This window comes from Oreochromis aureus, linkage group 5 (assembly GCF_013358895.1).
Source record: "Oreochromis aureus strain Israel breed Guangdong linkage group 5, ZZ_aureus, whole genome shotgun sequence".
NCBI lineage: Eukaryota > Metazoa > Chordata > Actinopteri > Cichliformes > Cichlidae > Oreochromis > Oreochromis aureus.
Window position 1 is genome coordinate 26981028 of NC_052946.1, and position 24027 is coordinate 27005054.

At 38.9% G+C, this 24027-nt stretch overlaps 1 protein-coding gene and 2 long non-coding RNA genes across 6 annotated transcripts; 1 reads left to right on the plus strand and 2 right to left on the minus strand.

Moving 5' to 3' along the window:
• Positions 1-5879: 5879 nt before the first annotated feature.
• LOC116317138 (tripartite motif-containing protein 35-like) lies at positions 5880-8073 on the minus strand. Its single transcript, XM_031735818.2, has 2 exons — positions 6957-8073; positions 5880-5884 (listed from the first exon to the last, which is right to left on the minus strand). Exons 1-2 carry the CDS (start codon positions 8071-8073, stop codon positions 5880-5882), a joined length of 1122 nt encoding a protein of 373 aa, XP_031591678.2.
• Positions 8074-10380: 2307 nt separating this feature from the next.
• On the plus strand, positions 10381-13076 carry LOC120440378. 2 transcript variants are annotated; one of them, XR_005613218.1, is made up of 4 exons: positions 10381-10430; positions 11576-11676; positions 12429-12586; positions 13018-13076. It is a non-coding gene; the product is annotated as an uncharacterized LOC120440378 (long non-coding RNA). The 2 variants fall into 2 exon arrangements; XR_005613219.1 differs by having other exon boundaries at positions 11576-11669.
• Positions 13077-18984: 5908 nt separating this feature from the next.
• Positions 18985-23279, minus strand: LOC120440173. Of its 3 annotated transcripts, XR_005613039.1 has the most exons (8): positions 23260-23279; positions 21226-21420; positions 21014-21127; positions 20654-20859; positions 20414-20536; positions 19766-19955; positions 19561-19661; positions 18985-19419 (listed from the first exon to the last, which is right to left on the minus strand). It is a non-coding gene; the product is annotated as an uncharacterized LOC120440173 (long non-coding RNA). The 3 variants fall into 3 exon arrangements; XR_005613038.1 differs by having other exon boundaries at positions 20654-21127; XR_005613040.1 differs by lacking the exon at positions 20414-20536 and having other exon boundaries at positions 20654-21127.
• Between the last annotated feature and the right edge of the window lie 748 nt (positions 23280-24027).

The following is a 24027-nucleotide window of genomic DNA, read 5'->3' on the forward strand; positions in this document are numbered from 1 at the left end:
CATTAATGGTACTATGTTTTTTTTTAATGGTTTTTGCTTGCAACTAGTTTTCTCTGGTTTTTGTCCCATAAGTCCACAATTTTTAGTTTGAATTTTTGGTGGAAGTTGCTTTTAATATCCACTAGATTTTAAAAACATGCCAAACCAAAAAATATACATGTTTTCATATACCCAGTGTCTCTTGTTTGTTTCTATGGAAATTGATAAATGCTGTAAATGTCAAAGCGACATTTCCTCTGGATCCTGGTGTACAAGCTTAAAAGGAAGTCTAAAATAACCACACACAAAAAACAACACGCACAAAAAAACATGTAATGCACATTATGGATAATGAGTACCAAATGTACTTTTATTGCTCTGAGGCCAGAAAAGTCACTGCCGCTGGATCCTCAGGGGTGTCCTTTGTTTGAAGTTGCGCTGTGTTTTTGTGCTCAGTCCCTGTCATTTGGATCAAAGACAAGATTACTGAGAGCCATTAGCTCATCATTACACTAATGCATGATTTCTTATCTGTAATTTTGTTTTTTTGTCTTTGTATATTCTCTGACAGGCCTGTTTCATATCACTTAATCATATTTTGGCTGACCTGCTCTGTCTTAGAAGTCGTTGTTTTCTCAGGGGTTTTTTTGTTTTTGTTTTTAGTCACCAAAGATTTTCCACCGCTCACATTTTGATATTCACAATATTGCAATATTGATACCTCTTTCATAAATTATGGACTTCACAGAGCTTTGGTTCTAATGTACTATGCCATGTTATGCACATGGGTATATAAGCTGAATTTTTTATAAGTGAGCCCTGAACAGCATTCGTATGCATGTTCATCCGTGACTGTCTATCAGCGCCTGATGTGAGTACTTAATTAGAAAGGGTAGGGCAAAGTGACACCAACTGTTTCTCAAGATAAGTTTTTGTTTGCTTCCAGCACAGCATTATGCAGCTGATATGCTGATGTCTATGTATTTGAAACGATTTGATTCACAGCAATTTTTTTTTTAGCTATGACTTTTCAAAGTTACAGTGTTCTCGAGGCTCTTTGCCATCTGTGCCTGATTGATGGTTGGGTGGATTTAAAGTCACATAAGGTTACCAACAAAGTTACCAATCACAACACAGCCATCTACCTGATCCATCTGAGTGTCAAACATCTCTCACTTTCCGCAGCACTGAATCTATGTTACACACATGTTCCTTAAAGGGAAAGGCTGGGTCAGCAGAAAGGGAATCAGAGCTCATGAGTTAAACATGAGCATCGCGTGCATGTTGTCACATGGATAAATGAAAGCTTGACTAGAGGAATCTTGAGTGATGCTTCAAAGCATCAGTTTTCAACTCTCAGCATGTCAGTCGGTGATATTTAAATGTGTCAGGGGAAGCACGTGTTTCCACTTGTGAGCAGTCTTTAGAAAAAGGTAAGCTAGCGAGTCGCTTCTAAGCTTCACATCCATACAACCGCTCTACCGGCCATATGGGGAAAGGAGTGGTTTTGATCTTCTGTTTGTCCTTTGAGTGCATTGTTACAGCTCTACAGCAGTAAAAAGGAGGTTGGATGGAAAGATTGAGCGTATAGCAAAATCGGATTTGTTTTCACTTAAATGCTTGTACAAATATATACATCCTCATACATACACATGTACCTCATACTTACTCATACCAGTGACTTTACATGACTTTCTGATGATTTATGCAGCCATCAAAGTGGCACAGCACACAGGATCAGTGAATTTATTAACAAGCAGTGTAGACTGAGCTGTGTTAACCACCCAACATCTTGGAAACTCACAAGCAGGTCATTCTGTGTTTGTGACCTTGGTGGATTCTTAATTCAGACGTGTAGAGCAGGCATCAAACTGTCTCCTTCACCTCCCATATCACTGAATAATTAAACTTTGAGCTTTTAGGGATGAACATCATGTGGCAGAGGAGACAGGGAGCAAAGGGAGAGGGGAGAAGTGGCTGGTGGGAAAGGCTTAGATGGCTTCAGGGTGGAGGGGTGGAGATGAATTGAGAAGAGTGTCGCAGTTGTTTCTCAGCTCTAAATTTTTTTTGTTGTTGTTATTTTCCATTAAGAGCATGTTTTTGTTATAATTCTAGTAGGAACATGTTTAATTGGGGAACTAGCATGTTTAAAAGAACATGGGAACATAATGTGAGTCTCCAGCAGAGATTAAACATGTTTTCTCAGTTTCTGTGCAATCCAATGGTTTGTATTAGTCTCGGCAGTTTAACGTTGCACCTGCTGCGGCTTTAGCAGGCCTACCGCGTGCCGGTGCTTCACACCCACCGATTCAGCTGCCATCCATTTCTCCTGAGAAACCAGCCCACGCAGCAATTAACTACACAGCTATAAAAGCTGAGAAGACGAGCTGCCCGGTTTCAGAGTGTGAGTGCCAGTACTGTGGTGATCTTGAGGTGTGTTTCTAAACTACCAGTGAGTAGCTGTGTTTGTTTGCCTGTAGAAAATTCCTCAGTAGTGCGCTTTGCTTTAGTGCTTTGAGCAGCTGTGAGCAGCAGTTACCTCCTGTTAGTAGAAGTGCTTTTCAGTGAACCATTTGTTAACACCTTGGGCTTGCTAATGTTTTGTTTTAGACTGACATAAAACAATACATATATTTGTGTTGCATACAAATGTTCATTATTTGGATCTTAAATTAATTCTTGTTTGGATTCTGGGCCCTTCTGAATTGCAAAGATGCCAACTGACAGATAGATATGTTTTTTTAAATTAACTCTTTACAGTGAAAAAAAAAAGCTGGGATAAACACACTGACACAAATAACCACTTATATCTACATATCTTTACATATGTATTGTAACCCATGTCCAAAAAACATGTAACAGAAATTTGGCAGTGTCCTTGTGCTCTTATAGACTTCCTGCATAGCTTCATCTTCTATTTCTGGGAGTCTTGTTCTGACCACATTTACTAGTTTTCCTTATTTGCACTGTAGCTCTCATTAACAGTGATTGTCCTCGACATTAAGACTGGATCTATTTCCCGTAGAGGTTGATGTTTGCTCTCAGTGCAAGTTTAAAGTTTGAAATGGCAGACGTGTAAGTGCAAGTGGTGACACCAGAAATTCAAGGATCAGAACAGAAGTTCAGGGACACGGTCCTCAAGGCATGCTCAAGACATATTAAATACAAAAGACGACACGCTCCTGTGACACACGGCAGCATTATCTCATCATCTCATCAAGATATGTAAATATTTATATATATTTTATATTTACACAAGATATAAAATCATTGACAGTGTCAATTACCACGATTGGTCCCTACGTATCCACATTTTGGCTCCCATATCTAAAGACCATCTCTTGCTCAAAATCTACTAAACAGTAATTTGCCTATAAAGCAATTTTGTAGTAATTAAATAATGGTGATTTGCAGAAATATTAAATCGACTGGAGTTCAAAACTATAGAGGAAATCCAGCTGTGTCTTGGTCTCCTGCCCACTGATGCACTTTCAACTTGAACCTATTACACCTCCACCCATGTAGGACTGAACAGGTGAGTTTTAAATGTAACACTCACAGAGCAAACTGAAGCTGAGAGCAGAATGAACCACCACTGTGATGTGCTGGTTGTTTCCATTACACGGAGCATTATTGCTGTCACAGTCTATTTGCCTCACCTGTTCATACACATACTCTAACACACACTCTGGCCCTCAGGCCACAGTGCTTATAAAGATTAAAGGCTTAAATGCAACTCACAGACAGAGAAACAGAATGGTTTGATACATAAATACAGAGGATGGACATCATTACTTTGAAATTTTATACCATTTTATCTCAGTAGTAGAATAATCAAAACACCCTCATTTTTTATTCTAATACTGCACATAAATTAACTGCATATATTCTAAAAACACCATGGGGTCTTTAGTTACCATAGTGCTGTTGTTACTGGCTGGTAAACCCATGTATTGTAAATCCATTATAAATCCAATAAGTAATAATTTCTGATTTCTGGGAATTTCTGCTAATAAACTAAAAAAATGTTCTCGATTGTAGTATTTTCTCTAGAGCTCAGAAATGGCAGAAAATCATAGAAAAGAAGAAGCAGGAATCCAATTTCAAAGAAATTTGCATTATTCATCAAAACCTATTGCTAACTGCTGGAGGGATGGCTCCGGGTTTATAACCAACTAATCAGAATATTACTTAAAGAATAATGCAAATTACCATATGCTGCAACTTTTCCAAAGGATAGTGGGCACAGCTTGAGCCAATGAAGTAAAGTCTAAGGTCAGCCTTTCCTTCCTCCCATATCTCCTCCTGACTCAATGTCTTTATAACTACATTATAATTTCTGCATGGATGGAAGAAGTTCGGTGGTTAGCACTTTTGCCTCAGAGCACGAAGCTTCAGAGTCCAGAGAGTACATAGCCTCAGGTTCAGTTTCAGCTGAGATGGGCTCCAACTTCCCATAACCATAGTTAGATAAACAGTTAAGAAAAATGATGGACAGGTGGATGACAGATGTAGAGGGATTTACAGCAACAAATGTTACCGTAGGTTGTAATAACCTCCAGAAGCCTTTGGGGTTCGTTTTTCTCATACGACTGTTAGAGTGCAGAAAGCGTCAGTCACTTTTTTGTAAGCATTTGGGGGAAACTGATGCAAGACAACACTGTTGGCTGAAATCTATATCCCATTAACACAAAAGTTGCTAATATAATACTGTATAAACAGTGGAGACGGGTACATCAGTGAGACAGCTCAGGCTGAGTTGGTTTGGACATGTGAAAAGGAGGAATACTGGATATGTTGGATAAAGGATCTTGAATATGGAGCTGCCAGGAAGGAAGAAAAGAAGAAGACCACAGTGGAGGTTGAAGGATGTAGTGGAGGACGTCATGCAGAGTGTTGCTGTAGGGGCAGGTGATTCACTGAGGTGACCATTAACAGGAGCAGCTGAAAGATATAACTGGTCACTTTTATGAATCATGATTCACAAATACTGAATTTTCTGGTAACTGTTTTCTGCAGTGGATTGTGCAGTGTCAATCACTACACAGAATCAGCCTGATCAAAGCCCAGTTAAGATGGGTTAGGGCGCGGCCAACAGTGGGTGACACAGTGTGTCATAATGCACTAAAACATGGATGCTGCATCTGGGAGGTCACAGTATGGTAGGAGTCATACCTGACTGCTCTCTCAAGTCTGGCATGGTTGACCAGTATGAGCGCAGAGCGCTCTGCCAAACGCCTTTTTTCCTACCACTCACCTACGTACAACTGCATGAATAACGCTGCCAGTGTCTGTTAGGCAGAACTGTGAAATTAAGTAACACAACACAGCCAGTGTCGAACACACCCCTGCAGTTGCCATTGTCTATTTACATTAAAATCTTGTAAGCATGATTGATCAAGGGGCAATATTTAGTCTGTCACATCTCTCAGACATTTAAAGGGATATAATAATTAGATGAGACACAATGATCATTGATACTTTGAATGTCTTGATTACCTTCATGTACTTCATAATATAATGGTATGGAGAGTACACATTCTTTAGGACTCAAGAAAGAAACTGCAATTAGAAACAATGAGAAACATTGCTTTACCCTCTGCTGCATCTTCTCAGAGCTTTCCAAATTTATTTTGCTATGCCCCCTGGGTGGAACGAGTGCTGTAATTGGTGAGAACTGTCCCATTTACACACTTAGGCGCACAGCAGGAAGGAGGAAGCTGCTGTGATGTCGATAGCAATTACAGCTACAGGTTAAATCTCCCGAGCTGCAGATCGACTGAACCCGAAGCTCTCTGCTGGCTGTTGTCACCTTAAATGCAATCCGACAAGAATGAGCAGCAAAGGAGAGAAAGACAAAGTTTCACCATGCAGCTGCCAATGTTTGGTCTCTGCTGCGTCTATGCTAAGAGAATAAAAAATGAAAGGAGTCATGTTCAGACAGTCAGCTGAAATCTGTTTCATCTGCACATCAGGTATTTATTTATTTTTGCATTATACATCATAACCAGATGACTGTTTACTTTGCAGCTTAACACAGACGTAAACAAACCATACAGCACACAGATTGATATTTAGCCATTTTAGGTCAAGGAAGTAAGGTTACTTCCTTTAATGCTTCCTTACATAAATAAAAGAGCAAAAGCATAAAGGGTCATCTTTTTCTGATCACTCTTATTCCCATTAGAAAAAATAATTAACATACAAATAATTATTATGAGCATATCTATAATAATAAAAGCCCCATCTGTATATGAAGATCAACATATGGGTAAAAAAATGAAGCTAAAAAACCTTTTACATGGAACATGACTAATGTACCACTCTGCTGTTACACCCATTTTTAAGAAAGAATGGTTTCCTGCTGTATGTAGCAGACTGCAGTGTGGCATAAGCAGGTGGGGAACACTTTGACCACACATTGGTGGACATACATGCATGTGACCAATAGAAACGCAGAGTGACAGGAGTGGGCATTTATAGCACACATAAAAACCTTAAAAAAAAAAATACAAAAATGACTTTTTTTTGGGTCCCCTCAAACCTAGTGGTCAGTGCAGTGCATGACACTTTTTATTGTGAAAGGGCTTTAATGCTGGCATCTCTTAAACCTGCATTAATGGGTACCAAACAAGTCTTCTTGGTGCGTCAGGAAAATAACCTAAAAAGATGAAAGATTATCGCCAACAACGACCATCACACATGTTACGTAACTACACGGAGAGGACATTGTGATATCTTTAGTGGGTGTGGATTCACCGAGTTAAAATATGGAAACTGTGTCTCAGTAAAAGTGTGTCTGAAGGTGTGTATGTGTGTGTCAGTATCAGGATCAGAGAATGACAGTTTTCCTTTGTCCCAGTCCAGATGAACTCTGATCCTCTGAAATCTCTTTCTTATTGAGAGAACAGTTGGGGGGCCGTCACTGGAGTTTGCTGTGTACTCACCATCACAGAAAACAAGTTTTAATAAGTTACATTTTTTGTCTTCACTGTTGGCAGATCTCAAAAAGACTCCCAGTGCCCAGACTGGACTGTCTCCAACTTCAACATCCCAGCTGTGAATTTCTGAGTTAAAGCCCTCAGAGCCGAGGACAGAAGGATAGAGATAAATCCTTTCGGGGTTTTCGGGAACCTTCTGTTTCCTTGCACGTCTCACACTGGTCAGATTTTCAGACAAGATGAGATCTGGATGAGCAGTGTTTGGATCCAGAATCACAGGAGTATATGAAATAATGTCCTTCATGTTGCTCCAGATGTTGAAGGACAAGTTGCCCAGGTGTTCAGCAACATCAATCAGAGCACCTGAGACCAGTTGAGGAACATCAAGCATGGATAGCTGCTGGACTCTTTTTACTGCAGCTTTGTAGTTTTGTAGGAAAGAGATGTCTTCAGCTCTCACCTCCCTCTCTGTGGCTCTGATTGTGCCTGAAAGATCTGCAATCTTTCTGCTCAGAGTTTCAATCTTTACCTTCATCTTCTGACACTTTTGCTTCTCTTCATCTTTTAGAGCAGTGATCTTGGCATTCTCTTCGTTTTGTAGAAACTGGCGAAGCTTTGTAAACTGCTGCTTAATCTGCTTTTCTGTCTTCTGGGTCTGAACCCTAATGTGTTCTGCAGTTTGAACACATTTCCCTTTAACTTCCTCATAAAGCTTCAGTTTATCCTTTAAAGGCTTCAGACATTCCTGGAGCTCCTGTTTGTGAATGTGCGCAGCTTCATTGATGGGGCTGAATCTGTGGTTGATGTGCACTGCTGAATCTTGACAGACAACACACGCTGGCTCCTGATGGTCCAGACAGAAGAGCCTGAGATTCTCAGAATGCACAGTGCAAAGTGTCTGGGAACCTCTTGAAGCTCTCTGATCTGTGTTCTGTAAATAGGCCTCACATAGGTTCTTCAAAGCCAGGTTACGGGGTGGATTACTCTGTAAAGATATCGTCTTACAAACCGGACACTGCTTTATTGGTTTGTCAAGCCACCATCTCTGCAGACAGGCTTTACAAAAGCTGTGGCTGCATGACAGGATAACAGGATCTTCAAAGATGTCATGGCAGACAGGACAGGAGAGATGGTCCTCTGACTGTGTGGTCATTTTCTCTCTGAAAGAAGCTTTAAGCAGAGCAGATACACAGATAAAAAAAAATCTTAAGGTTCCCTTATCCACCTAATCCTTTTTTCCCCTCAGTGACCTCCACAAACATTCTAGTACTCACAGTATCAGGAGCTCTTTTCTGCAGCTCGTTTCCAGACTTCGTAGTTTTATGCTGAAAGTGAAAGTAATTGTCTGTCAGTGTGTGTCTGTATTCTCTGCACAACAGCTCAAATGAATCTGTGAATTCACATTTATTGGTTGTCTCAGGTCGAGGAAGTCAGCAATGGGGTGGAGTTTTATTTCACCCCGTTGTTCTGGCTTTGTCCTTTTGCTGATGCTTTCACAGATGAGGAAACCCAGCTTTTGTGCTCTGGTACAACTGCAATGTACTTTCAGTTTTGGAAAATAAGTTAATCAGAGTTCATTCATGTTCTCTATGTTATCAAAAAAAGTTATGCTGTGAGTGAACATTTTATCACTCTTTAAGTCTGTGCACACTCTGCCCTATCAAGGAACAGTATTAAAACCATAAAGGTAAAGCACTTCTTATTATGTGTCTTATATATAATATCATATATATTATGTTAGCTGTAACTGATTGCCCAACTTAACTTTAGCACTCTCAAGCTCTCTCTTAACGCTCTCTTAACATAGTGAAATTGGGTCATTCTTTGTGTTTTTTTCCCTGTATTATTATCCACAGGTAGTTATTTTAAGAGTATATTTGTTAAAAAAAAATATCTAGATAGCTATGAAGAGGTCATTTTCATGACTGATGTGTTCTGCAAGAAAACTCTTGCCTTTAGGTAAAGGTGGTGATGTCTCTTGTTGTCTCAGTTGACACTAACCTGTATTTCATGACTGGCCTCAGGTGAGGCAGATGAAAGGAGGATCTTTGTAATGTGCATTAATATTTTCAAATACAGTTTTAACCCTTTAAACCTAAACCATGAACCTGGAATGTCCACTAAACCTTCTGATGAATAAAAAACACAAAAAAACATAGAAAACTAAACATCAGTTCACATATGAGTTTGAATTTGTATCAAATTTCTAGCATTTTTTTTTTATGCAATTTATTGCTTAAAAATGTTTTGTACAATTTATTCATATTTTTAAGGTGGAAAAAAATCCCACTGATGATGCAGAGGTCTCTAAAACGCATAAAATTTCATGTATCAAATGTGTTACACATCACAATAGATAAATGTATGTATAATATTTCTCTGCTATGGTTCTTTCTACTTCCTGATGCAAATATTGCATTTTCCATTTATTTTAAATCTTTGAAAACATATATCTACAAATTTATTGTGCTGCTATATTATAAATAAAGCTGCCCTGCAGTATATAAATAATAAAATGATCCACAGTTATATACAAATTAATTAATTCACATGTTTGATCTGTTGTATTGTATAAGATTATGCATGCTTTTAAGATTCGTTTGCTTTAAGAGTACTTTTACTTTAGGTACGTCAACTCTATTTTGATGCTAAAATATACTTTGACTTTACTACAAATATGAATTTTACTTATATTTATTTATATTTAATTTATAAATAAACTTATAATAAAACTATATGCTTATAAATAAACACTACTGCTGTAATGGAATCTGAAGATTCATGTAAATTCATGCATTGAAACATTACAATTATTCTGACGGACAGTTGTTAGTTAAGAAAGCATGCTGTAATTGTAACTTGTGCATGTTCTGACTTTTCCATTCACTTGTAATTCAAACAAAGAGAACAATGCTCTCTTTACCTTGACTGTAGTCAACACGTTCTCACTCCCAACTCGTCAAATGTGTGACGCATGGTCAGGCTCCCCCTGCTTCACTTATCGACGCGCAGGGTACCCCCCTCGCGTCGAGAATTGACGTGCAGGGTCCTCCTATTGAATACTATGCTGCTCCCTAATCGTTGTTTATCGACGAAAAGAGATTTCCGCGCAAGAGCCTGTTGTTCGTATATTTATATATTTCCGAAATCACATTGTAGTGACGTATACTGAACACAATATATTAAATAATATAAGCAACTACCTGAGAAACAGCAGATACAGCAGATAAATTAATTATAGGCTATTACTTTTGCATTTATGGAGGGAGAGGTGTATGCTGGGTAATGGCACAGCTAGCGACTGGGTGACTTTATTCACCCGCTTCGGCTGTTATCAGTCCATACAATGGGCGTTATTAGCAGAAATCAGTCCCATAGATATGGGCCATCCACCTGCTAGATTGTTCAGAAGGTTGTTATCATCCATCCAGATGGAGGATCAGTAACAGGAGCGTGGAAGACTCCAGAATCCACTCTGGCTGGAATCCGGTGGATACAGCAGTGTTACAGGTAAGACCATTTAAACGGACAGCATTTATAGAATGACTATTAAAAGTCAGCGAGTGTCAATAATGTTAATGTGGTTATGTTAGTAATACACCGAGTGCTAATATAACAGCTTTAAGATACATTTGTAGATATTATTACGTGTTTTACCGTCTTTATGGTGCTAGCTTAAAGTTACGGTGTAAACGTTAGCTTATATTGTAGTAAAGCTGTTACTGTTTAAACGATGTTGGGACAGAAATATTAGCTTCTGTCATGACTGATGAAGTTACTACTTAATTAAGTTTCCAGTAAAGTGATTAATCGCAGCCACAGATTGACAGTAAATATGCCGATTAGCTTCAATGCATCTGTAATAAATATGTGCAAGTTTCAGTGCTTCGTTTAAACTGTATGATACTTATACTGACCCAGGGTCAGTGTAAATACAATCCTAGCTGTGTGAACAAAGCCTGGCTCCTTTAATCCTGCATGACAAACCTCAGGATGCAGGTTATTATGACTCTTTCCTGCTGGCACACCTGTCACACCTGAGAGTCAGCTAGAAGCTTACAGTGACGTGGACATCATGCAAAGACTGCCAGACTCTGTAATACTGTAAATGATCAGTGACTCAGGTTAACACTAAACTTTAAACAGTCCCTCTGTGTCTCTGTGTGTGCTGAACATTTAGAATTGAGTCAGACTGCATTGACTGTGGGACTTTTCTGTGTTAAAAGCAGGTTGAAGACGGCTCAGAAACATTTGAAGATTAAAATTTACATTTATTTATTAATTAATTAATTTATGGCTGCTGGTGATTTGTAAAGCCTCTACTCAGCTGTATTTTTGTTACTAATTTATGTTTGTTGTTGTTTAACAAAGATTTCAGAAGAGCAAAGATGAGGACTCCTACTTCATCCTTAATAGTTTAACCTGATTGGAAATCAAAAAAATCCTGATTCTTCTTCCACAGAAGTTTCATTTGTCAGTGTGGGTCTGCTGAGTCACCTGAAGAAGTCATTTCATTCTCCACGATGTTGATTTACAGAAATGTTTCACAGGAGCTGATTCCTCCCAAAGGGTGAACTAGTGTGTTTCCATAGATTATCTCTGTATGAATGTACTTCTTAAATGAAGGCAAGTGTTTGTCCTGTTTTGTTCCTCAGGTACAGTACGTGATATTAAGGGCAGGCGGTCATCACTGGGGGAAGACAAGAAGCAGACGTACTTTCAAGAGGGAGCTGCAGTGAGGACACTGAGGTCAGAGGTCAGAATCTGAAACGGCTCAGGTTTATATTCTAGGGGTTATAAAAAAATTTGAATGTATTTATAGAGAAACCTTTAAATAATATTTCAAATAATAGTCATAATTATGATTATTATTAGAAATATCAAACATCTAAGTGGATTTTCTGTTACACGTATTGTCTTAGCCCTGCGATAACTAGCAGCCTGTCTTTGTCCTGTATCAGCTGGGATAGGCTTCATCCTCCCGCGACCTTGAATTGGGTACATGAATTTTATTGAATTGTATCCCAATTATGTAATCTGATCTTTTACAAACTCAAGGTATCCAATCAAAATGTAAGTAATAATGATAAAAATGAGAAAGCAGAAATAAGTGTGACATGAATGTAAATGTGTTCGCTGACATAGAGGACAGTTACATGTAGTCTGAAAAACCTTTGTTGTCAAGTTTGTAGGTCTATCAGCACGAGACATTCTTACATAGAAGAGACTGTTAAAGTCTCTAACTCAGTGAAGCATTATTGGTCCTGTCTGTTTGGATAAATATAGTAAGCTGATGTTTGTCCATTTATTGACACATTTTCTTAAGTGCTTATCCAGTTCAGGATCACAGTGGAGCTGCAGTTGGATATGTTCAGTAAAGAAACCTTACAAAAGTTAACATAAACCTGCATCTCTGTACGTTGTTGTCCACAGGATGAGAAAATCAAACTGGAAGACTGTGGAACATGTTAATAAATGTTTGTGTGTTTATGCCTGTGTCTTTCACAGGAGGCGCTGAAAGGTTTCACTAATAGTTCCTGGTGAATCAAAGCAGGACCATAAAGGTTGCTGGACTGCATGATGGCCTTACCCCTGAGCAGTCATCCTGTTAAAGGAGGAACCAGTTAGAAGCTGTTTTCAAAGTAGCTGAGCAGATTTCACCTCAAGTAAGCGATTAACTGTTTGTTCATTTGTTCTGCCACTTAAAGAGCATTTAAGGACGTCTTTTGAGTGTTTAGTTGAATTAATTCTACTGGCTCTCATGGTCATTTGTGATTATGGACATATTTTTCATGTTCATCAACCATTCAGTAAATTCTATCTATTTAGTAATATCTGTCAGCTATAAAATGTAATATAAATATAAAATATCTAAATATCTCCTGCCCTTTATATTTTAATGATGTAAGACCAGACGTCTGTTATCCTGTTACATAAGCATTCCTCACATATCAATGAGATGCTGTACAGTACAATCCTACTGACACAGCAGAGGGATAACGACGGCTATTCAACATCGTTACACGACACATTCGAGCTGCATAATACAGACAAAGTGACTAAATCATCTTTTTGTGGTTTATTGTCTTCAAACCAGCAGACAAAGCCGATGGCAGAAGATGTTTGGAGAAGAACTTCAGGCCGTGTACTGACAAGGTATTTTTTCTTGTTATCAAAAGACATTTGGAGTGGCGACTTCTACAGCTGTGCTGATGTAAAGCTTACAGTCTAAGAAGTCACAGTGTTGATATTCAGCACAAAGTTTGAATTTATTTACAATCATAGTTTTATAAATTCTGACTGTAAACAGCTTTTACAGCTTTGATATTGTTTGACACTCGATATCAGGTGATGGTATTTAATTTAAAGGTTTCTGTGTCCCAATGAGCCATTTACACTGACCAGTGTCAGTTTAACTGTAACACATTCATTATTTAGATCCAACATTTCTAAGAGAAATAACTGAATGTAAAAATGGCAGCCCTCAGGCCAGGTTTAATTGATAGAGATATATGCATGCATTATGAAATTTATGTATCCCAGATCATTTTTATTCATCTAGTCATGGCAGACCCACCCCTTCCTCCCAAGTTAACTGCAACCCAAAAGAACTAGTGGGGCTATTTACACACTCACAACCAGTGTGGGTAGAAAGAGCCACCAAAAACCTGTCAGCCTGCACAGCTACAGATGTGCTAAAAGCTATAAGAGTTAGAAGCTCTGTTTATGGAGAAACCTTCTAAGCCTAACAGGGGACAGGTACTCCTGCCCAATTAACATGATATAACATACAGCCCAGCCATAAGGAGAACCAAGTCATTTGTTTAAAGACAGCATGGGACCAAATGCATGTAACCAGCCTGCACCAACCTGACATTTCTTCCTCCTGAATTAAATGAATGAATGGATGAAAGTTAAATGACTACAAACCTAAAGCCACTAGTTCCCACACTGGAGGTCCCCAACACTGTGTGTTAACCATATTTAGCTTGTATCAACAGTTGTAACAGGCTAAGCTACGTGAGACTGCATTGAGCGATTGTTTCCATCTTATTGGTTTCAGCTCATATGTTCTTTTTCCTTTCTGTAGATCAAAGCAGCTCGTGCTCTGTCTGCTTCCATTTTGATGGCAAGAAGAAGAAGAAGAAGAAGACTTCAGCGAAGTGGCGTTCATGGTCTCAGTGGAAAGTCATGGTCACACACTGCATGTGGTTTTAAAAGCAACATGTCTGTTCACCACAACAATGGAGATGTGTAATATTAGTGCAGCTACGGTTTGTTCTTGAACATCAGTTCTGTTTTCTACTTTGACCACTTAGACCAAAAAGTGTTGTTTTCAGATTCTTTCTTATAAATCTGTAAATCACCTGTTCATTTTTATTACAATTAGTTTCACATAAATGTTAGTGTTTCCTTTATGGTCTTTTAATGCTTACACTAGACTGTACACGTCTACATTAGAGACATTTCTGTTACCTATTTATGAGACTGGGCTGCTTTACTACAATTTGGAAATGGATGCAAAATCGTGCTATTGTTTGTTTTTAATATGATTCAATTCAATTCAATAAAACTTTATTGATCCTGAAGGTTGACCCCGAGGAAATTTGGGTTAAGGCCAACACAGGAGGTGTCTGACTAAGCAAAGATTAATCTGATCCCATTTCTACCTGTCTCTACTGTTTCAACTGTAACTGTCAGGATATATATTTATTCCAGCTCTCACAGGACAAAGGAATGACTCAGACTTGTCAAATGTTCTTTGATTTGATACACAATATGAAGTTCACAATTTTCTTACAAATAAAACTTTAATGACAAACATGAACAGCTGTGCTTATTTATGATTTTTTGAACGTGTTCATATTTAACAGTGTGCATCTGTATGCTGAAACTGTAATGGTGAACCTGAGGTGATGGTCAACAGAAGGCAAATATATATAAATAGAAAACAATATTGAAGTAATGTCTTTACCCTCTGCAGCGTGTGGACGCTGTGCACACAATCACCTTATTCACTGTAGTAAACATGCACCGCTAGCTCACGTGACTGACTGTCTCCATGGTTACATCGTATATTATTAGCTATGCAAACAGCTTCCAAAGATGCCGCCATAGCTCTCTGCAGCTGTAACACTTTCATGCTTTACAAATTATTTCACGTTTTTGATAGTTATGAAGACAGAATATGTTTTTAAAGTCATGCTAGGCGGTTGCTATGGTGGTTACTGTGGACTAGGGTGGACCGCGCGTCCGATTCCTGTTATTAGCTGTCCGCCGTAGGAAGGCTGCGTTCCGTTTAGAAGTAGCGCCAGTCTGCCGTAACTCGAACTCAAACCCCGCTTTGTTCAATTAAAGGCCTTTTACAGCCGTTCATGACACACACGCACACACACATAAAGCACTTTGCCTCACCATGAGAATGCAACTTTACTAAAACCTTTAAAGTATCTGATATAGGATAGAAAAATGAAGCAACCAGAGATTTAGTGATGAAGACTCTGGGTCTCTGTAGTTCACGTTTACAGTCCTGAATGACTCACTGCACATCCATATACTTTATTGAAGAGGAGTTTAGAATGCACTTTACATTTAGACTGTTGCTGTTTAATTTTTTACATTGTTACCGTGTTATGTCATCATAAGGTTCACCTGCTGGCAGGGCTGGACTGGGACAAAAAATCGGCCCGGGCATTTTGACTAGAGACCGGCCCACCAGGATAGAGATTGAAAATGTGAAGTCATTCAGGGGTAAAACCGCAAAGGATTCTGGGAACTTGAGGCAAGAGGTACTAGTGCACGCAGGCTTTCAATTGAACTCAGTCACACAGCGATAAAAAGAAACCCAAAAAATGGCAAGAAGCTGTTGTATTATTAACTGCAATAGCCGGTCGCATGACAGCCACGGGAAGCCGACGGGTAAAGAGATCGTTTTTTTTATTGAATTACATCGTTGAAGAGAAATTTTTTAAGCCATGTTTCTGAAGTAAGAGCAGACGGATGGTCTGGATATACCAAATATAACGTCCCAGAACACTCCAGCTCACATGTTAGTCTGCTCCAAGCATTCCCACAAAGGTCAGTGTTTTGTAGCAGTTAATACGTCATTTTTCTTAACATAATTGGTGATATAGGTTACAATCAAGTCTGTCGCTGAACAGAAATTGTCGCACTATGCTCCTTTATTTATTGTGCATAAATAGTGAATTGTCCTGACACAATATTGCGTTTCGCTTCTGTTATTACCACGGTACATTGACAAAAACATATACTTTTATTCACAGGATAAAACAGTTGATTTGTATCACTAATTGTTGTTATAATTACTAATTACTAATTACTGCTCTGGCGGGAGACAGTATGAGCGTGCAGCGTTTAAAGCGTGGAAGTACTGACCTTACTTTGAGTTTGATTCTGTAAAAAGTGACAAAAACATTAGTGTCCGCTGTTCACTGCATGGGAAGAAAACTTCTTTTTACAGCAAAAAAACCCCTTAACTTCCGAGCAAGCACCGAGTGCGCTGCTACAGAATGGGAAATTCACAGACAAACTCGCGAATTCTTCCACTGACATGCGGCACACCTGCACCAGGGCAAATATCCGCCTGCTATACAGGTGAAAATAGAGTAACGGGACCGCTGAGTCTTTGATTTTATTTATTTTCTGCTGTGTTACACTTGCATTTATTTGAAAGACTGAGTGTAAACACCAAAAAATATTAAATTTTTTGTGCTGGAATGTGCAGAAAATAGGTTTAAATGTTAAACAAATTTCTTCCAGTCAGAGAATGTTGCATATAATTAAATTTTTTGCTTGATGCATAAAGTTAAAAGATTAAAACTAATAAAACAAGTTTTAAAAAGAGACGTTTCCATTTGATTCCATTTAGTATGATGGATTATGCATTGTCCAGTGCGATTACAGCATACAATATTATTGTCACTGCTACATTTCTGTAATGCGTACCAGAAATTATTTCCACTACTAATTAATTACCGTTGAGCTCAAAGGTTATATTAATAAACGGTTAACGAATGTGTATTTATGACGACGATTTGTGAGACTGGTAAACTTACCTTTGTTTGTACGATGGTCTTTCGTTCTACACGGTGCATTTCAAGGTCCTGTACCCATCCGTCGGTAAACTGTACCTGGGCTTGTTGCAGTGACCTGAAGTTACTAAAAACTTCATGAGTGTATGCACTCACTCCAAGAACCGTATAATTATACATCTGAGCGTGGTGAAAGTTGGGCAGCACGCTAATGTCTTTTGTCCACTCTGCGTGCTCATAAGGGTCTGACCCTCTCACTCCTTTGATTTTTTCCTCGTATCTTTTCTTTGCCTTTTCGTCGAGTCTGTCTTTGTACGGACCGGCATTATTCTCCGTAGTTTTGTACATTCCTTTTTTGTACGGCAAAGAAAAACCAAGAAGGTATTGGAACCGGAGAATGAACTTTTTGCGGTGCTGCAAATGCTTGCATTTGATGCGGTACTTGGATTGTTTTGCCTCGAGTTCCCGGCATACAATGCGCGAAATTCACGTGATCTGTCAATCGCTATAGGAAAAACCTTAAATTAAGAACAAGAACACTAGAGGTGAGACATGATCATTAATTAATATTAAAATTAATAAATGACAGATTTAGTGATATTTTCATAAACACCTCCTTTCCTTTTTTTGTTCTCCATTTTCTGTAGTTCGTCTATAAGATTACTAAACAAGGGGGAGGGTGCATCCGGCCTCCTCGGCTGTAATTGGTCCAGCCCAGAGTCGATCATGACCAATTGGCCAATCCAACACCTTTCATTATATATGCCCTTCCTAAAAAAAAAAAAAAAAAAAATCCATCGGCCCATAAAAACAAAAAATCGCCAGCGGCCCACCGGGCAAATGCCCGGTATGCCCGATGGCCAGTCCAGCTCTGCCTGCTGGGGGTTTGATGGATCAGCTGGACAATACAGTCAAAGACAGACTTCATCCATCATATGCAAGAATCCTAGTTGGATTTTTGTTTTCACTCATATTTTAGAACCAAATATTGAAAACAACTGTGACAGACTGGATACCTGGTCAGGGTGTACATTACCTTTCACTCAAGCATCCCAGGACAGAGCCCTGCCCCACCATGAGCCTGGGTGGATACGTGGTTATAATATAAAATGACTGATACTGAATATGAATATTTCATGAAAATCAAATTATAATATGAATTCCTAGGTGTTTGTTATATCCAGTAAGAGATCGATTACATATGTCTGAATTGCTAACCCTAACCCTAGCTCAACAGACCACAATGCCCTGGACTGTCACTATTATTACATGCTGTGAACATAAGTAGCTTTGATCACAGTTCATGTTGTAAAAGAGAAGGAATATTGAAAAAAAGATCAACATTGTGATAATATTTCTTCCAAACTGACCAGAAACATGCTTATCAGACTCTCACAGCACAGGATCAGACTCACTGTGCATGACGGCTCAGGCCAATAATGTTTGTTAGATTGTCAGTTGTTTAGTGCTTCTGTACAGTTAGGGTCACCATCTCTATTTCAGTATAATTAATATGCAGAAAACACTAAAAGTTGATTGTCTTCCAATATTGTAACATAATTAAAAAACTTTGACTTTGTAAGTACATATTGTTACAGTCCTAATGCCAATATGATTCCTCATAACTCCTGCTTTGAAATACTGAACTTTAAAATTGACCTGATGAAAGATAATTTACAGTGGCAGTCTGTCAGGATAATTCTGACTGTAAGATCAGTGTATTAATCTGAATCCTTCTGCAATGTGCTGTGAATGAATGCTGATGCAACTCACTGTGGGAAAGCTGTTAATAAATGAATCTGTGTGTTACATGACACACGCAACACATTCACAGAGGAAGAGGACACAAAGGGAGGACACGCAGAGGCTGTGTTAAAGTCAGAAATCCAAATCTTTAGTCAAAAACAGGCGGCGGTTACAAACAGGAAGACAAGCAGTCCATCAAACAGTCTACAGGGTCAAACATACAGAGAATTCAAACAACAGTAAAAATAACTGAACACTGAAAACTTAAAGCAATGTGAGACGCAATAAAAGGAAGCAGCGCAGTATATTCACTGAATTATCATCAATTACAAAAGAGAAATCTAAGGATTATTTTCTTAATTGCGGGTAGAGTGTGGCTGGTAAAGATGGAAACATACAGAATGTAAACTGTGTGAGTTTGGTGAACTTTGTTAGTAACAAATGAAGTAAAAAAACAGACAAAACACAGAAAGAGGCTCTCAGTATTCATTAATAATTAGAAAGCATCTAAACATTCTGATTTTTACAGTCTTAGTTCCGCTCGCTGTCATCATTATAATCATCATGATCAATGGCGAGGTCATGAGGTGGGCGGGGCCGTCTCTGGTGATGTCACCATGAAGGAACAGCGTCTGGCACGTGTTGGTGAACCATCCCAGTACACTGGTGTAGTTTCCTCTCCAGCTGTTTGACATTTGACACTTCAACATTAAGGGAAGAAGAAGAAATAGCGTTAGGTCAGGTGACCACATGGTTTCTAACATAACTGACAGGAAGTAACCAGGCCGTTAGAAATGGATGGCATGTGTTTATAGTTACTGTAGTTAGGTAACTCTACTTACCAAAAGCAGAGCTGCTGAATGTTGCAAGAACATGCTCATGTGTGGTGGTTATTCAGTGCTGCTCCTGCAGGTTAGACGTCCAAGACTGATATCCTGCCCATCTGAGAGTTTGAAAACACACATGCAAAGATTTAATTGTATTACAGTCAAAGTTGGATGTTCGTTTTTGTCCTTTAAAAATGTTTGTGTATTTGAAAGCACTAACATTTAAGGATGACTCGGATCGTCTCTCTCTAAGAGTATCTCCTTTAAAGGGGAGACAAGTGTATCCACTGATCAACAAGTCAAGGTGGTGAGAAGGACTCGTGCCCTTTGTGACTCTGCTAGTTCTTCTGAGGAAACACCACCGTCTCTCCACACCGTCACCATCTGTGAGCACAAACTGCCGCTCTGCTCTGTCAGCATGTAGGAAATCACATATCACACACACAAGGGTGAAGAAACATTAGAGCTCAACTTTGGATACTTTAGATCAAAACTAGCTCTTAGTTTCAGCAATCAGACAAACAAAGATACCAAACTGATTCTGTATGAATACAATATGGTATTTTCAATACAGGTGTCAAATTAATGTATTAAAACTAATACAGATATATGTATATATATTTTTGATAAATTAGTTTGCTAAATTAGAATATATTTTTATTTATTTTTGATTTAACAATTGCAACTGAAAGAAATTAAATACTGAACCAAAATATATTGTCACATTCTGCATTCTCAAATACAAATTTCACAAAGTAAATTTTTGATTAACAGAAAAAATATAAATTAAAAAAATAATTGTATATTATTAAAATATTATGCAACCGTGACCAAAGTCAGAATCATCATTACAGTATTGTGGACTTACTGCTTGTATAATAGTGATAAACTTCAGGGGAGATCATGATGACAGAAAACTGTAAACAACACTCTGAAGTCAAGCTGCTTTTCTTGTTTCTGTGACCTCAGCATGCTCACAGACCTGAAGTTGCTAAAGATTTTAAAAAGTGATAATTACAGGGAATAAACTTCTCTTTTTCATCACTTTAATCAAACATTTGATGCCTCAGCTGTCTCAGTCCTATAGCATTCTGCAACTACAACTAACCTGAGGAGGCTTGGATTTGGCTGCAGGTGCCCCTGTACATCCTTCTCAGCAGCACACGTGTGGGTACCATTTAATCACACTTCGTCCTGAGCTTTGCTTCATCACAAGACTAAAGGTGGCATCCCGTGTCACAGTCTTATCATCATCCAATTGGAGAAGAAACATTTACGGTCATCCTGGTTTTGTTTTCTGATCCTGCAAAAAGACTGAGAACAACAAAGCCCAGAGAACACGAGATACACAACATCCAACATTCAGACTCAACAGCCTCCATAAATGAAGAGCACCAGGTTGGTCCAGTTATACTAGATATGAGCATAATTCACATTACTGTGTATGAATAATAATCAAGAGACAAACTTTGAAGATGCAGAGCATGGTGTCCCATCATCAGACTGCAAACAAATATCCACCAGGCTTCTTTGTTGGCAGAGGTGAAGATTCTCCCATCAGGGATCAGTAGCGTGTATTAACCTGTGGTATAAGCAGCAGTCACTGAAATGTTACTGTTTCAGATATGAAATCTGCCACATAAAAGCCAGGGTGGGAGGGATCTCTACAAACTGACTTACCTCTGCAAGTGTGAGGCTGTTCCTCCAGCCTCAACAAAAATCTGACTCTCCAGTCACAGACAAACAAAAAACTCCAGCTGGGAGATAGAAAACGCTGCCTGGGTCTTGCTGGATGTTGCTGGTCAGAGTCCACACATTAGCAGAGTGCTGCTTGGTCCCACTGACCCATGTGGACAGCGACTGTGGAGAACTGTTCTGGAAAATGGAAAAGAGAATTAAAATGACAAAAAGCCAAACAGGATTTCCACAAAGACTCTCTTAGAATCAGCAATCAGAACATCATTGGTTCATATTACACCTAAATATGACCAGGCTCCTTAAATGTAAGCAGTTAAGATCTGATTTGATTTACATTCTTCACACAGCACATTTGTCCAGGCTGTCAGGTAAACATAGAATTAATCTCAGGTAACATGACTCATAGTAGAGATTCAGTAAGAAAGATTGCCAGCTCTAATATTATTACCACACCAACAGCTCAGATTTCTAGAAGTATTTAAACAAATGTCAGTCTATCCATTCATTTTCTTCTGAATATTCAATTCAGGTTCACAGTGGGAGGGTGGGGGGGGGCGTTGTGGAATTTTGTAAATAAAATCTGCTGTGATCAAGCTATTTATTACTGCGCGCAGGAGAGCCAACACACATCAAACATCTAAGTTCACAGTCATGTCAGCTCTGCCACAGAAGTGGTGCTCCCACTCCTCTTTGCATTCCAAGAAAGAGGGAGGAAGTTACAAACTGATCATACCACACTTCACGCGTCTCGCTATGAAACCTAACAGATCAATGGTTAAGCTGTTTTGTGCCCTTGGCCTTATCAGCACCTGTAAAGGGAGTTGTTTTCTCAAACTGCTGATGCTGAAGTAAGTTCATCTAGTTTTAGAAACTTTCACTGAACAGTCTATAACAGTGTCACAACTAAGCATATGCATAAGCACTTAAATACTTTAAATGAGAATAATAGAAAATTTCTATTAGAGCCTGTCCCAGTAGTCATAGGTAGAGCACACCTGGACAGGTACCAGTCTGTCAGAGGACTAACAGAGAGACAGACATCAGAGTAACAAATCTATTTAAAATTAATGTAAGCTTGCTACAGCTGTATGTATGAACATGTGTTTCTGTGCTCACAGTCCACCTCTCAGGAACCTGCAGTTCATTTTAAGTCTACTTTAAACAGACCTCACAAAAGGCTGATGTGGCTGGATCAGTAGTCTGATTTAAGTACGATACCTTTGGCCAGGGATTAATCTGGTACATCGCTTCACTGTAATCTTACGTATTTTCCCCACACCTGAATAAAAAATATTGATATTTACAAATAACAGATTCAGCTGATGTAGCCTGACTCAATCTGATTCCAGATGTTCAGCACACACAGAGACACAGAGGTACCGTTTAAAGTTTAGTGTTAACCTGAGTCACTGATCATTTACAGTATTACAGAGTCTGGCAGTCTTTGCATGATGTCCACGTCACTGTAAGCTTCTAGCTGACTCTCAGGTGTGGGAGGTGTGCCAGCAGGAAAGAGTAATAATAACCTGCATCCTGAGGTTTGTCATGCAGGATTAAAGGAGCCAGGCTTTGTTCACACAGCTAGGATTGTATTTTACACTGACCCTGGGTCAGTATAAGTATCATACAGTTTAAACGAAGCACTGAAACTTGCACATATTTATTACAGATGCATTGAAGCTAATCGGGATATTTACTGTCAATCTGTGGCTGCGATTAATCACTTTACTGGAAACTTTATTAAGTAGTAACTTCATCAGTCATGACAGAAGCTAATATTTCTGTGCTAACATCGTTTAAACAGTAACAGCTTTACTACAATATAAGCTAACGTTTACACCGTAACTTTAAGCTAGCACCATAAAGACGGTAAAACACGTAATAATATTTAGAAATGCATCTTAAAGCTGTTATATTAGCACTCGCTGTATTACTAACATAACCACATTAACATTATTGACACTCGCTGACTTTTAATAGTCATTCTATAAATGCTGTCCGTTTAAATGGTCTTACCTGTAACACTGCTGTATCCACGGATTCCAGCCAGAGTGGATTCTGGAGTCTTCCACGCTCCTGTTACTGATCCTCCATCTGGATGGATGATAACAACCTTCTGAACAATCTAGCAGGTGGATGGCCCATATCTATGGGACTGATTTCTGCTAATAACGCCCATTGTATGGACTGATAACAGCCGAAGCGGGTGAATAAAGTCACCCAGTCGCTAGCTGTGCCATTACCCAGCATACACCTCTCCCTCCATAAATGCAAAAGTAATAGCCTATAATTAATTTATCTGCTGTATCTGCTGTTTCTCAGGTAGTTGCTTACATTATATAATATATTGTGTTCAGTATACGTCACTACAATGTGATTTCGGAAATATATAAATATACGAACAACAGGCTCTTGCGCGGAAATCTCTTTTCGTCGATAAACAACGATTAGGGAGCAGCATAGTATTCAATAGGAGGACCCTGCACGTCAATTCTCGACGCGAGGGGGGTACCCTGCGCGTCCATAAGTGAAGCAGAGGGAGCCTGACCATGCGTCACACATTTGACGAGTTGGGAGTGAGAACGTGTTGCTGTAGTAGATAAATGGCAATGATTTGTCAGTTCATCAGTTAGGGCTTGGTTACTGGTTACTCGGGACCAGCTGCCAACTCTATTCTTTTAAGCTTTGCCTCTAGAGCATCTGTTATTTTACAGGCAGATTTACAAACTGAAACTATGTCCACAAGACCTGTTGACACCTTGTAATACAAAACATAACATAGAT

Bases quoted from the DNA above. Each gene is read 5' to 3' on its own strand.
- LOC116317138 (XM_031735818.2), bottom strand. From the start codon at position 8,073: ATGACCACACAGTCAGAGGACCATCTCTCCTGTCCTGTCTGCCATGAC.